The 17169-nt window shown below is 29.8% G+C and overlaps 2 protein-coding genes across 2 annotated transcripts in view; one reads left to right on the top strand and one right to left on the bottom strand.

Annotated features, from left to right (window-relative positions):
- LOC113553271 (heterogeneous nuclear ribonucleoprotein C-like 3) overlaps positions 1-17169 on the bottom strand; it is a 119717-nt gene that overhangs the window by 51591 nt on the left and 50957 nt on the right. Inside the window, exon 2 of the mRNA XM_026956511.1 lies at positions 15399-15545. Within this exon, the coding sequence (XP_026812312.1) occupies positions 15399-15543 (145 nt within the window). The 5' untranslated portion in view covers positions 15544-15545. The remainder of the gene's footprint in view (positions 1-15398; positions 15546-17169) is intronic.
- On the top strand, positions 4588-9680 carry LOC113553269 (glutaryl-CoA dehydrogenase, mitochondrial). The gene is made up of 4 exons (XM_026956509.1): positions 4588-4790; positions 7277-7620; positions 8091-8530; positions 8973-9680. The coding sequence occupies exons 2-4, from the start codon at positions 7283-7285 to the stop codon at positions 9425-9427; spliced, it is 1233 nt and encodes a 410-aa protein (XP_026812310.1). The 5' UTR covers positions 4588-4790; positions 7277-7282; the 3' UTR covers positions 9428-9680.

Here is a 17169-nt window from a genome sequence, read left to right on the forward strand (position 1 = left end):
CATGGGTTTACATTAGATAAATCACAAAAAAATGGTAAATCGTTTACATTGTTTACATCATCAACGTGCTTTATAGGTAGATCACAAAAATGATGGTAGATCTCTTACGACACCATTACTAAAGATAATATGACCAATATTTATCAATATTCATATTTTTGTGTTTATTTAATTTTTTTTATACTTTTAACAAATATATTTTTTAATGTTACAACGTTCGTTAGGTGATTAGTCTACTCGTCGCATCGATTATTATTAATTTAGTATAAAATAGTTTTCCTATATAAATTACTACATAAATCTTTTTTTGTAGACACGCTATTGTAGTACCGTCTTATCACTGTCTCGACCATAGTCACTTACTCGTTCTCGCTTTTACGTATTCGTTAGAGTCTAACGCTTATACGATGATGTTTTTTGTACTATTTTTAAATTACGTATATTGTATATTGTATATAATATCATATATATTTTTTTGCTATGTTATTATTTTTTTTTTTATCACAAGTTTCTTTCATTTTCAGACCTATTTGATTTGAGTGTTTGACAGGTCACTCAGCATATAGGTATCGGCCGGTAAAATTGTTCGTTTAATATTAAAATATAAATATACTTTGTTATGATTACCTTATGCATTGTGTGGTAATTTGAGATTTGAGTATACAAATATGTGTTTTTTTGTAAGACATTAGGCACATAAATCATTCACATATAATGAATATATATACATTTATTTGAAACTAATTTTATTTTAAAAATTAAGATACAACATGATATGATATGATATGATATAAGGTCATATAATTTAATACTGCAATGTAACTATAATTGATGTATTACAATTTAAAACATTTTAGAATAAAATTAAAATTATTAGTTTTTAATTTTTTCAATTATACATATTATAGTATATACGCGCATTGTTTATTGTATTTAATTACTGAAGTTTTATCATTTATATTTTATAAGCTACCTATTAATATTATCTACCGTAAAATATTAAAAACTGTAGTATTTTTCACTAAATAGTATTATTATTATTTTTTAATAAATTAGTAATATTATTTTATTATAGGTACTTACTATAGCTATATATAAAAAAAACAAATGTCTAACGTGAGGTTATGTCGCTGAAATATCTTGAAAATGAAAGCGCCGTTAGAGATATTATACAGAGAAAAAGAACAAATAATATCTGACTCAAACAGCAAGCGTGGGTACGCGATGGTCGCCGGAGGGTAAGTACACACGACCAAACAACGTGCGTGCATTTGAAATGGGGAAAACGAGCAAAAAAAATATGATATCAAAAGACTTCTGAGGAATAACAATAATATGTATACATTGTGACAAAATGAAAAAAATAAAACTTTTTGATAGTGTTGTGGCTATTGAAAATTTAAATGATGTATACATACACGCAGCCTGCAGCTTGTGATTTGGTGTCATTAACAGCATATATTCGTACCATATTAAACTATTTAAACATTAAACGTGTACGTAAAATACAAATTTAACAGCAATATCAGGTCACATAATATTGTGAATATACTAAAGGTATTAAATAGTTTAATAAAATTCCTTTGTTCTTACAATTTGCAAATATATTGCATTTGTTTACTTTATATGGTATCTTTATCACATTTCAAATGCTAATCAATATCATACTAATACTCTGGGCTAATTGAAATATTCAAATCAAAAGTTAGGGGTAGCCTTTGCCGTCAAAGACTTTACCAAAAACTTTCAAATAAATTGTAATTATATTTTATGTATGGAGTACAGAATCAGATAGGCGTTATAATATTAATAAATATAATGTTGGTACTACTTATACATAGGTACACTATGACACTATCGTGGAAATAGATTTCATGAATTCTTTGACTATTTATAAAACAAAATAATTACAATCTGTTTACAAATAAGTAACATTTTTATTAAGTTTATAGAAGAGAATGTCCAACGACACTTCATTAAATTTCAAAACTCAACACATTTTGTGATTTAATAATTTTGAGTAAGTTTTATTTATTTATTAGGTCTCTTGACCAATATCAATTTATTTAAACGTTGTAAGGGTTCCATAAATCCATACAAATTAGTGGTTAGAGATCAATGGTTTTGGGTGGTTAGTTGCCGCTGCGAATTGTAATATTACGGGGACTTACAGATTGGAAGGATTATAGTATTTCAGTTTTTAGTAGGACCAAGTACACCTTCAAAATATAATATAAAATGCATTTGGCTTAATATAAGTACTTAGATAGTAATATTATTTAATTTTAATTTTACCTGTATAATTTTCTACAAAGTATAAAATTAATTAATAGTTTATTGATCGAATTGATGTATATAAATACACAATATACGTTTACTAATAATAAAATTTAAAATTTATCGTTCGTTAATCTAATGGTTAATACACGTACTTTTACCTTTCAAAATTAAATATGTAGTATTTAAAAATATATATATTTAATACATTAATTGGATAAAATGTTCGTTAATTAGATTTTTACAAAATAATTAAAAATATAACATTTTCTTTTCTTAATTAATTTTAAATACAATTTAATTAAATTGTTAAATTCATAATTTAAACAAGACAGTTCGTTTTTGGGCCGTCTTATTCCGCGTACTCCAAGTAATTAATGTGAAAAAAAAAATACTAAAATGTCAATAATAATAATTGTATTATTTTAATTTTAATAATAAATGGTTTTAATGTCTACGCGCATTATAATAATTATATTTTTAATTCAAGAAAAATAAAAAATAAACTTGTCGCTCATATAAAAATAAGAAAAACTTCATAGATGTTATAATTTTTAAAATATTCCAATAGGTATTATGTGTTTTTAGTGTTTTTACGAATCCTCACACATATTTTGACTCACTCTAAACACAGTTTACTCAAAACTCATTAAAAAACGTTTATTATCGCAGCGACGAAGCTCATATAATATTATTTTATTATGCATAATACCAAATAATAGCTTCGTCGTTGATGTCTGGGCAATTGATCGAAAACTAGAGGGTGGAAAAACAAAAGCTACAATCCGATAATCAATGTCCAACAGAGGTCAGACGCCAGAGGTAACACAATCATCTTTGAACTTTTTTCACGTGCTAAAAACGTGTTGGCTGGAGTACAATGCAAAATGTTTTTACATATCTAATACTTGAACATTGGCTACTGGTATTGTATTACGACTGCGGACTGTGGAGTATAGTGATTATCTGCATCGTTCTCAGAATCTATTAAACGATCTACATACTTAATATACGGGTTATAGATTGTAACTGCACACATAATATCATTTCGGGCCAAAGACGTTGATGTTATAAATACAACCGTTGTCAATGTTCTTTAAAGTTAAAAAAAATGTAGTTTAAACATAAAATAATAAATATAATATCATAATAATAATATAGTATAATGTATAATCAAGTCACTTTTTTTTTTTTTAATTTATAATTTTTATTCTCTCTCAAATCATTTAAATTTTAGCCATACAATTGATACTATTTATACACGCATCAGTGAAACTTTAGCCTCTTGTCTTTGTATTTATAAGCTGTTCCTCGAATGAGAAACAAGAATAGAAATTAAGCACCACTTGCAAAATAAGTTCAACTATACATTTTAATATATTATACGTATATAAATAACTATTACCTACACTATGTAATAATACACTATATCTGTCACGAGGGAACTAAAAACATATTACTACGCTGTACCAATATTTTAATGGTTCAAAATTAAATTAAAAATAAACTTTTACTGCACGTCAACTAAAAATAATGCATTTTTTCAAAACAATTCTTCAGACGTATTGTAGTTAAAATTATATATAATTTAAAATATTTTCAGTTATTTTTCTTATCATGAATGCGTAGCGTTCAAAAGTTGAAAAATATATATAGTGAGTTTACAACGCTACACTTAGTCGTTTTGTTGACTGCATAGGCGTAAACTGAGCGGACTTAGGGGGGCTTAGCCCTCCTAAATTTTTTAAAGTTTTTCAAGAAATTTTATTTATTTATTAGAAAAAATCATAAAATGTAAAACATAATTCCTAATCAGAGTATCCACTATCCGATAGCCGATAGTTATGTGTTATGTGAACATTTAAGCTTTATGTATGAATTTTGTATTGTAATTTTGTAATAAAATTAAAATAATTGAACTATACGTTAATATTTTATAACGACAACGATAACAAGTTATGTATTATACGCCGTTAAATAAATAATTTTGAAGTTTTTATATACATTTTATACAATAAATGTTACAATAAAATTGTAAAATTTATAAATAGCTAGGGGGTGCGGGGGCGAAGCACTTCGCGTGCCTGTTCTATGTTTGTAATTGTAGCCCCCCTTCTAACAAGGCAAATTTACACCTATGGTTGACTGAGAACTGAGAATTACGCGAGTTTAGTCTATACTTTTTATTATTATTACTATTATTACTTCAAATACCGCGTTTTGCCCGGTACGTTGGCTAAGCTGTGCCCGACCCACCGACCAAACTGACTACTCACCTACCTACCAGTTGCGCAACGTTCGTTCACGAAGACTGATAACGGATATCAGTTACTAATTTTCCCGTTTGATAGCATATGTTATCGTCGTAGTTTTGTCGTACTTTTTTTTCTCGTTTGTCAAATGTCTATCATCATCCACTGACTAGTGACTTTAGGTACTGTGAACATTTTCCGTCTTATCATAATATTGATTAACCACCTACATCATTTTTCCGGTTCTCCGTTACGATACAGGTAAAATTAATTTTTACAAGTTACAAATTCTCTAAGTAAATCTTGCTGAAAAGTGATGCTTTTATGATATAAATATCTGAACGATTTTCGAAAGTACGTCATATTACGAATACGAGTGTCAGTAAACCGATATTATGTAAAAAAAAAATGATGATTTACATGAGTGATGAGTGAATACTGAACATAAATACGTAACAATATAAACATAGGTATAAACTTAGGTACTTATAAGTCTTACAACGTTAAGGTACATTACTTATTCTTATTCGTATCAATAAACTACTATTATATTTGTATGATTAAAAACGTCTGATTACTGCGTAAACATTATATTACTATTTGTAGATTAAACATTTCAACAACAATGTTTAAATAAATCAAATTAAATGTGTTTATAAAATTATTTATTTACAAAAATTGAGAAATATAAGTATAACGGATTTAAATAGGTATGATCAGTTGTCGAAGCTTCTTTAATAATGTCACTACATTATTATTATATTCGTAAGACAATAATTTATAGATTAGACTAAACAAGGTAAAACCTACATAATATAATATGTTAGATAATAAACTAATAATGTTATCACTTATCGCAATAATATTATCTACTTACAAACCTAGTCAGCAGAGTAGTTCTTAATTTTAGTTTGTATTATATTCAATGTTGTATTAATGTGTTATAATTTATAATATGATGGTCGTTTTAAATACAAAAATGAACCAATATATTATGTATCACATTTGTATCTATTTTTAATCGGTATTAATTTGCATACATTAGTATAAATAATTTCAATAAATCATGTGTTAAACATAATACATGCCTACATCGTGTATAATAAACTATAATGATGATGATGTCTCAGAACGTTTATGTGTACTATTATTTGTATATAACATATTAACTCAAATAATTATACGTTTTTTGCGTGTTTAAAATATTTGAACGACATTATTGCGTGCGGTTTTATACTTATATACTTAATATTTTGCATTATTATTTATTACATTCCTCTATTCAATACCTAAAATGGAATATATTTATCTACTGTTATATATTGATGTTAGGACATAGTGTAAATGGCTTATGTTTAAAACTTGTATTTAAACAAAAGTTACCTCCCCTTTAATAAAAATATTTGTTATACGTATATTATATACATGCATTTATTATAATTTATATATTCTCAAGTATATTTTTATATTGTTTATTATAGTTTATATAGATACATAATTGTTTTCAGCATTAACTCATTGTTCGACGATAATAGTTGATTTATCTGAACAGGTGATAGATACTATTATTTCGACTTTTCGAGTGTATTTGCAGATATTTATTAATCGATGAAGTGTTTTAACTACGATAAAAATCATTAAAAGCGTTAACAATTGTCTGTCAACTGTACACAAACAAATCGGTAGGAAAAAAACAACTCGTGCAGGCTGATTTTTTGCGTGTTCAAGACACATATTTTAAATATGTAAAACGATGTTGGCAAATAGACACTGTTTTTGACGTTTTCATTTCTGCTTTGCACCGTCGGTTTTGACAATACATACAAAATTATTATTTTTTATTTGGTTGAGTCAAGACTCCAAACGAGGTTATTATCATATTGTAAATTGTAATCATATTCGTATCAAGTATAAAAGTTATAGCATTCTTCAGTATTAAATTATATCTAAATATAAAAAAGTTAACTTGACCATCAATCTATTTAATATATTTTTCCTTGATGGTGTGTAAGCCTATACCTCTTCAAACTTGGTATACGCATCTCCAGAACGAATAACTGGGTATATTTAAACCCTAATAGGCCTAATAATCTCAACCTTTTATTACACGTCTATGGAGACAACCATATGTTTCATACTATGTTTTCAATCCCTATGCGAGTACCTATACGTTTTGTAAAATTTAAAATAATAAGCAATCGAGGGTCATGCTATATTTATGTATTTACGTATTAATTTTTTTATGATTTCTGATAACAATTTTATTTTTTTGTCTTAATTTAAATATATATATACTTCGTATGGCGAATTTAAATGATATAATATCCCGAAGTCAGAGAACTTGGCTAGTAAAATAACATTATTATAAAACATGAAATGGTTTATTATTCAACATGGTTTTTAGTTCTCTATTGTTGTCATTGTTGCTCATCATATGCCAGTGGTTTTGGCTGCCCTAGTTTACGCTCCTGTCACGGTCAGTTTTTTTATATCAATAAAAAATATTAAAATGATTAATTTTTTTCCTCTAAAATGTATTCAGATTGACAAATTTAATATGAACAGTAAAAACAAAAAAATAAAAATAATATTATTGTAAGACTTGTATTTTTGTTCTGTTAATTGAAAACGATTTATTTTTTTAGATACGTTTATAATTATATATGTATATTTGATTGTTGATGAACTTTTATTGATGAATTTCAATACAAAATATTATTATAAATTATGTTTGCATTTTTTTTCAGAACTCAATGTCGACAATCTTGAGACATTATTTGCGACGTCGTTGTGTACGTTACGCATCAAGTGTGCCGAGTTTTGACTGGGAAGATGCACTAAATCTCGATCACAATTTAACGGACGAAGAACGACAGTTGAAGACTTCGTTCAGGGACTTCTGTCAGAAAGAACTCATGCCTAGAATATTGAAATCGAACCGTGATGGCGTGTACGAAAAAGAAATACTTAAAGACATGGCTTCAATGGGCGCGTTGGGATGTACCATCGGAGCTTACGGTTGTACCAAAGTGTCACAGGTCGGATACGGTCTCATCGCTAGAGAAGTGGAAAGAGTCGACAGTGCATATAGGTTGGACAGTATTCATTTAATGTTAATAGGGAGAGGGGTGCCCGTGAAGTAATTTGCAAAGAAAAAATTGATATATTATACAGTTTTTAAATTAATTTTCATATTTGATATCAATCAAACTTTTATAAACTTTAAAATGTATTTCTCGTTAAAAACGATAGTAATAGAACCTGCTGAGCAATATTATGGTGGAAAATAAAATAATAAAACTATCAGGACCATAGGGGTTATGCGAAATTTGTATAAATTTCACTGTTTTTTTTTTTCAATAATTTAAATTTATAGTGAAATATTGGTTGAGATTCGAAAGAAATGGAATTTTTCTTTTTTGTTGTGGTTAATTTTTAACGTGTTACAACCACTTGATTTCCTCTCAAAGTGGGCACCTCTCTCTAACAAATTATTAGATATCAGAACCACCTCACCCGACCATGGTCATTGACGGGTGTTGGTGGTAAATTTGGTTTTAGATCCGCTTTGAGCGTTCAGTCGTCGCTCGTCATGCATGCCATCAACGCGTATGGAACCGAAGAGCAGCGTGAACGATACCTGCCACGGCTTGCCTCTGCTGACCTGGTAGGTAGTTTTTGCCTAACTGAACCAAATGCCGGCAGCGACATTGGGACGATGGAGAGCAAGGCAAGATACGATTCGGACACAAAGTCGTACGTCTTAAACGGATCTAAGATGTGGATAACCAATGCACCGGTAGCCGACATTTTCGTAGTGTGGGCTAGGTGTGACGATGGCCGCGTCCGAGGGTTCATAGTGGAAAGAGGTACAGCGGGTCTATCGACCGCTGTCATACCCGGAAAAATGTCACTGAGGGCGTCCAGCACTGGGTCTGTGTACATGGACAATTGTGTAGTGCCTGAGGACAGCCTTTTGCCCGGCGTCTCGGGTATGGGAGGTAAGAATTTTCGGCTGTACTTATATACTATAAACATATTATAATACTCCATAGGCATAGTAGCTATACATCGCATAACAGGCATAAATAGTGTTCTTTTGTTGAAAAAATCTATTTATTTATTTATTTATTTAATTCTAGTTTAGAAATATATAATACAGCGAAACTTTCATTTTACGAAATTTTCTGTCCAACGAAATATTTTTGAGAACTATGACCTTCATTTTTAAATAAAATGTAATTCTCTTTAACGAATTCCTTCATATTACGTTTTTTTTTTTTTTTTTTTTTGTTGCTTATTCGACTTTGTTGTTTGAAAGTTTCATTGTACGTTTGTAAATATATTTTACAATTAGATATAATTACTAGAGGCTACTACACTGAGGTAGAACCTCAAATTATCGCAATAATCGTCATTATTTATCGCCGTTATTTTTTTCAGGTCCTTTTGGCTGTTTGAACCACGCCCGTTACGGAATCGCGTGGGGCGCTTTTGGGGCGGCTGAAGCGTGCTTGTCTGTTTCTCGATCGTACTGTCTGGATCGCAAACAATTCGGAAAACCTTTGGCCGCCACGCAACTGATCCAAAAGAAATACGCCGACATGGTCACCGAGATATCTATCGGTCTGTTGGCGTGTTTGCAAGTTGGCAGATTAAAGGAACAAGGCTTAGTCACACCGGAAATGATATCGTTGATAAAGAGAAATTCAACCGGTAAAGCATTGGACATAGCGAGATGGGCAAGAGACACGCTCGGAGGAAACGGCATTAGCGACGAGTACCACGTGATCAGACATCTCATAAATTTGGAAACCGTAAACACCTACGAAGGCACCTACGACGTCCATGGTTTGGTATTAGGCAGAGCGATCACTGGTATACAAGCTTTCAAATAGCTGATGAAACCTAAGCTTCGGAGAGACACATGCTTAAAAAAAAATATGCCGATTCTATGACTACAACGTTACCAAGTATCTAAGCTTCATGAATCCATTCACCGTTGTGACTCGATCAGCTAATGATCGTTATATATCCACATGGCGGATGTATACTGACAGTCTTTTTATTTTTTGCGTCTTATGATACGTATACCTTTATTAATAATATGTATTATGTGTATTGTGTGTAATAAAATATTGTTATCTTTAAGATTTGATTTATTGTTTATAGAGGTAATGCCTACCGGCTTTATACCATGATGACGTGTTTAGATTCCAATAATCCCCGAGAGGGAGTGTACCTACGCACACGCACGTGTGTGTGTGTGTGTGTGTTTGTGTGTATGTGTCTATACGTGACTACGGTAATTTCAAAAGAGCGTAATATTTTTTACGGTTGCTGACAACTCACGATACTCAAATTAATAATTCTCTACCCGTCTTCCGCTGTTGTTTTATATACTACTCAGGGTCGACCGGTACCACCATAGCGTGTACCGCACGTATACCTACATAGGAAGTCTATATCGCGTGGCAGAGGGGTTGGACTGCAGCGTTCTGCCGCCATATACCTTTTCGGAAACGCAATGGGGATGTTAACAAGTTTTGTCGATCCATACATTTGAAATGAGCTAAAAGTGTTGGCCGATCGCAACCCCTGACGAATACATGAATTTTATTCCGATTATCTCCTACGCGTGAAATTGGTCTTTTGACAGCGGTTCCGAAGTCTTAAAGTGCTTCTTTATATAAATTGGTAAAATAACCTCTTTTGGCGGAGTTTTTTTTTTTTGCAATCAATACCTCTACTCAGCACTTGCTGCGTTTCTTCTTTGATATATTTCTTGATTATACTTTCTACCGTCTACTTATACTTTCCGCTATATAAAGTTATAGAGGTATTATTAACATTATTGTTTTTACATTTTCTACCGTTCTTAAATCTCGTCAAAATTTGGTTCATGTAGTTACTAAAAGCAAAATTATATATATATATACACAATGTACATATACTATATAATGTATACTCGTACATTGTTTTCTTTTTATAAAAAAAAACTTAATTATAAATATTAATTATTTTATTTTATTTCTGACGTCAGTGCACAATTTGTTTGTCAAATTATTATCTATTCAAATTAATATAACACTAAGCTTCAACCAACTAATAAAATGTCATCGTGTTTGGATACAATAATGGTTACGATTCCCATTCGTCACTGATTAAATACTTTTCAATTACGAATCCAGAACTGTAATCTGAATATTTTATTAAATATTAATCAAATCACATTTGTCAAAAATGAAAACAAAACATTATTTGCAGATTCGTGTAATATATTATTCCGATCCCCAGGTGTAAAATAATTCCGTAATTCTTCGAATGGAATAACGTCATGTTCTTTAACGATTGAAAAATATCTATGTCTGGAATGCCGATGGTTTCATAAAACAATTTGTTTATAGATACCATAAATGAACAATAATTAACTCTCATATTTCCGCCGTTTGGCGATGGTCGAGACGGCCGGTAATATAATTATTATTCATTGTCTAATGATGAATGAAAAATTCAAAGAAGTTGCACGTCCATCCCCACCATGATTTAAAATCTCTAAAAGCTGTGTCGGCCAGTGTTCATATTTCTGTATAACGTCGTCGTGCAATTTACACTCAAGAAAAAAATCGTCTTTTGGGATTTTCTTTACCACGATTAATAATATTATTATCAAAAATACCCCAACTAAAACGGATTGAAAGAACGATAAGTATAATCTTATATAATTTTTAGCCAAATACGAGATTTCTACTATACGGAAATGCATATTGAAATTCGCAACCTCGATTATTATTATTACCGTGATCGTTGTATAATATCATTGTCGCGGCCGTCGTAGAAATCGGCTGGCGGCGAGATAGGGACGCTGTACCACGCTCCGCCGTGCTGTTCCGTGGGAGGGGAGGGTTTGCGAGCTCGAGCCCTGGGGGTATGCATTATCTCGTGTGCCGCTATTTAACGTACAGGGGGATTGGAAGGGGGTGGTTTTGGCCGTCGCGTTTATCGGACGCGTGGTTTACGCCATTGTGTCCGCCGCTGCCGCCGGCCGTCAAATCGCTCGACGACTATACAATATAATATATATATATATATATACATATTTATTATACATAATATACGCTTTAGAGTGGCTCATTTTAATTTAACGTCGCCATATATCTATTGTGTTTGCAGCGTGCTCGCGCGACGTATTAACGCGTCACCCTCCGACCAACCCCCAGCCCTTTTTACGTGGGCCGTTTAATAATATAATGATATATGTGTGTATGTGTGTGTGCACGCGATATCTCGTAATGTACGCTCCGTGTGTATATGTTTGCGCTTGTGTGTACGTATAAATTATTGTTTCAATAATGACCACGATCTGCGTAATAATAATGAAATCGTGAAAAAAAAGTTTTTCGTCACTATAAACAACTAGATATTTTATCATACTGTATATCCATTTATATAATATTGTATATATATACCTAAACGGGGAAGTTTTTTTTAAAAGTTAACCACACTCGTTTTATCGAAATTATTTAATGTTGTTTTGGATACATTTTTTAACCGACATTATTTGAAGTCATTACAACAATTATTAAACGTCATTATAGTATCTATTATTATGTTATACTAAAACTAATGATTTCCGAGTTGGTTTATTTTATTTTTAAATTATGGATTCCTGAAAATTTAGTTATTTGTTTATTGATAAACTATTCATACTAATTTGTGTATTTTAGTTTTAGTTTGTTATATAAATATAACTATGTATAGCAGGGGTCTCCAAATAATATTTTTTTAAGGGCTATATACTGTATAGCATGACTATTACAACATATAATATTTTATAATATTATTGAAAATGGTCTTGGACGGTTAAAATTAAATAAAAATATTTGAAACAATATATTTTTCTGAGAATTTTATTTTATAAGACTCAATTAAGAATGACTAGTTAATTTGTTATGCTTATGAATATTTAAAGTTTAGACAAGCGAAGTGAAACGAGTACAGAGGTACTACATGTAAATCCCACTACAACATAGAAATAGAAATATACTGTTACACATAGCTTGTTCAAAATTTGATTTTTATGTATTAAAATGTAATATATTCTACTCTGGAAAACGAATTAAAAAATGTATTGTTAATGTAATTAAAAATAATAATAAATAACTTAAAAAACGATAAAGATAAAATTCGTAAAAACCTTATTTTCTATTAAAATATGTTGTTTTGTAATGAATTCAAATGATGTAAAAAAAAAAATGTACAAAAACGTAAATTATTTTCTAGAAAATTAGTGCTTTTTTTATTATTATTAAAAATATTTATAATCTATTGAAACAACGGTGTAAATTTGACAATAAATAAAACATTTTACTATTTAACACTTAAGTGAAGTGTAATGGGCTACTAAATTACTTCCGAACGATATCTTCGAATATTCGGACTTGTTATTACTAATTATAATGTATTAAATGTGTATAAATCGAAATAACTAATTTGATTATCATGAATCGGGTTTGACCTATCTAACATATATAATTATAGGGCATTATAATCGTAACAGATTACACAATTGCACCTACAAAAACAACAACTTTCGAAGCACGCAACAATGAGGTCATGACCAAATTATGAATTTCAGATCCAGAAGAAGAATACACATATAAAGAAGCCCCTAGCACATTATATTCAGATATACTAGAACCCTCAAGTCCACAGCACCTACATACCTCACGGTTTTACATCTTACACGTGTTAATTGTTACGCTTGAAATTAAAACAATAATCATTTAGAAGCCACGAAGTTGAAGAGACGGAAAGTAGGCACGCTACATAGAAAACCGTTATGACAGTATCTATATTTGGTTTTTACAGTATTTACCTATAAAATAATCATCCTGTATTATTATTGTGACTTGGCAGACCGTCGTAGACGCATTTAGTAGAGCACTTGCAGAAAACCTTTGACCATTTGAAATGTCCATCGGATCTATCAAGATATCTATTATCTACTTCTGAGATTCCCAACCAGGGTGTCGCGAAATTATTTAAAATATATTTTTAGTGTATAAGTCATATGGCATAGGGTGGCTCCCGATTTTTAGAGAATCGCTAAGAATGCCGTGAGTAAAAAAAAGATTGGGAACCTCTAATCTACTTACCACCACCGCCGCCCCGTTCACGACAATCATTGATGATAACAATATTACATCAGACGAATTCCGTTGTCGCAAGACTTCAAAATTCAAAGAATTCATCATTTGCAATTTACACTCACGAAATTACGTATACGAATATATGCATGTTATAAAGTGTATGGTGAACGCCACCGATAATACAATTTATCGTAATCAAACAATTCTCAGTTTTTCGAGTGTAAAATTGTTCTCAAAAATAATAATACAGCACCCAAAAACTAAACCTCATCACCGGCCGTAGACGAAAAATTAAGTATATCAAAAACCTAATAGTAATATCTATACACATACATATACATATATATAATTGAGTGGAGTGGCGTAAATAGCGTACTTGTGCTGTATACTTAATAAGATGTTCGAATTAATATTATGTGCATATTATATTTATTCGACGCGGTGTTTCAGAATGTGTGTTTTAGCGACGGTGGCGACGGCGATGGTGTCAAACAACTATAATACATTGTTGTGAGAGAACTTTGTACTTAAGAGGATTAGAGGACCCTAATAGAAGCGTGGCGTGCTTGTTGGGTTAATATTATATACATTTTAAATGTACCGTTAATATATTACATTGGAGCGAGAAAATATTTTCGAAAAACTGACCGATGCGCCATATTTATACGGCTATAGCTAATACTAACAAAACGCGTAAATACCCCTCTTCTCGCATAGCTAGCATAGTATCATATTATTAGGATGCGTACGAATTGAACAATCTTCATTTTTTAATCGCGGTCGTCTTAATCTATTTTTGAAATGTCTGTTTGCGTGGGATTTACAGGTGGTTATCGAGAAAGTTTTGCTTGGACAACGACATCGCCACTTGGTGGTCAGAGTTACGCGTATACAAATTTAATTTTGATATAATATCACTATAATATTGTACACAACTTAATAATTACCGTAATCTGTTGTGACGCTAATCCAGTAAAACATTAATACACATGTTCGTTTCATATAATATAATTTTGGTCATCATACCATTTTTTCCTTAACTAATTATAGCTTTTCAGAGCCTCGGAGGTATATATTTACGAGTTAGACCCCATTGGAGCTACACATTAGTTAAAATTGGGTCGTTCTATTTTTTAATATAATGACTGATCAATCAACAGGGCAATAGGAATAATTGTAACCTAAACATATTATTTCTCATTCGACAAAATATTATAATGTCATCGCATAGTGCTCGATAGGTAGGGTAATTTTCGATTTTATACTGACGGTAATATTTTTACAGACAATACATAATATTTATAACACGCACAATTAAAATAGGTACACATACACAAGTTATTATTATGTGATTATTGTACTATACATCCATAATATAACAATTTAATATCTAGATAAATTATAGACATTATTATTCTGAAAATTATGTTTGCTGACATTTGTGTTGTAATCAATCAATATTTGGTGATATGCCAATATAAAAAAACATATCAGTGGAATCAGCACTTTATTTAAATATAAAATATATGAAAACCTAATAGGTACAAATCAGTTGTCCGGAGTAATTGATAAATAATAAATGGTTAACAATTTCAAAAATCATGACAGTTTTTCGCATGTCTTATTTTAAAATGAAATAAATTTTTTCCTATATTTTGTGAAAAAAAATATATGAAAATGAACGTTATTATATATTAAACTATACATATATACTCACCCACTAGGCGACCGTATCGTTGAAACATTCTTTCGACGTCGGTTTTGCTACATTGAAATGTGTTGAGATTTCCCACGAAAACACGAGAGTTAACCGCCTGGGGGTCTTGAGAGTTGGTTTGGTTGCCCACTTTGCTCATCTTCATGACTGTAAATAAAATAAAAAATAGAAAAATGGGAATGAAAAAATTATAAACTTAGATGTAGTGGAGTTAATGCTTCAGCAATCTTATAATTCCTAAAGTAAAATGTGAGTACGTGACTGTTGGCTATTGTATGATTTATATAATGTATATATATTGTATACCTATAATATATATATTGTATAACTACAAACATAATATTTTCTTATTCTCACAGTGAATCTTTTTTTTATATAAATAATCAACGTTAGTTTATAAACACGATAACATAATAAATACATATATTCGTTCTGTTGATGACATTTTTGAAGTTTGTATATTGTAACACTCAAAATCCGTTCGGACGTGTAAGACTCCTAACTGAATGTACCTATATTTACAAATGGAATAATATTTATTTTATTTACAGTCCGTTTGTTATTTACACATTTTAAATATTCAAAGTTAAATCAACGACGCATCTTTGTCAACAACTTAAAGGCAAACTAAGCTAAATGATATTTAACGTAAACTCTCAACTACTGATCAATAAATGTATAAATAATAAATACATTTAATATAGATATTTCTAAAAGAGATTAAAATATAATAAATTTAAATGCATAACATTGTATTTTATTCGAGATATACTTATACCTAATAGCTAACATTATAATTTCATCCAAAATTGTGAACATTTATTAATAGGACAGTATTCTATAGAGACACAAATTATTCTACTTGAGTTCTGTATAAAATAATTATTCGAGAATGGTCGAGGGAGTAGCATTTTTTCAACAAATAACCATTTTTTTTCTATCACATATAATCACTACAACATTATGTAAGACAAAGTAATTTTTGATACTATTTACAAATGTATAATAACTATAAATTTAATACGATGGTACGCAAGCAATAAGTAATATCTAATCACTATATATCTATTCATATACTTCCACACCAACCATAACGAAGATATTTAAAATATATTATAAACTTATACATATATCATTCACATATAATATTAATGGTTAATTTAGTATCATAATATAATATATTACACATACAATTTGTATTATTATACGTATCAACGCCCATCATCCAAATAACCATGTACGCCGGAAAAAAATAATATTATTACAGAGTATTCAAAACATCACTGAAATGATTCGGTTACCTTATTTCGTATATTCTCTAAATAAAAATATGTCATCTCTGATGTTTGAAATACATATAAAATATCTATATTTCTCTTCATCTCGCCTGCGATTAAAAATAAATCGGTTATTAATATTTATAAGTATACATATATATGTCCAAATACACATGTATATTTATATATATATACTAAATAGTAATACGTGTCACGGAAATCAGAATTTGGAACGAACAAAATAAAATAAAATAAATATATAAATAAATATTATTTTGTAAAAAACGAAAACAAAAAAATGAATTATATCTAATACTAAAAATATCATCATTATAAAATGATAATATTATTGTATATTATTACGTTCCTTGCTATTTTATTTCAACACTTTAGAATAGTTAAAAAATAATGATTATTTCACACCATCCATACATGTAATAATGGTAAGTTAAGATGGGTTTTTAATTTTTTAAATGTTTTTTATATACATTAAA

This window comes from Rhopalosiphum maidis, chromosome 2 (genome assembly GCF_003676215.2).
Source record: "Rhopalosiphum maidis isolate BTI-1 chromosome 2, ASM367621v3, whole genome shotgun sequence".
NCBI lineage: Eukaryota > Metazoa > Arthropoda > Insecta > Hemiptera > Aphididae > Rhopalosiphum > Rhopalosiphum maidis.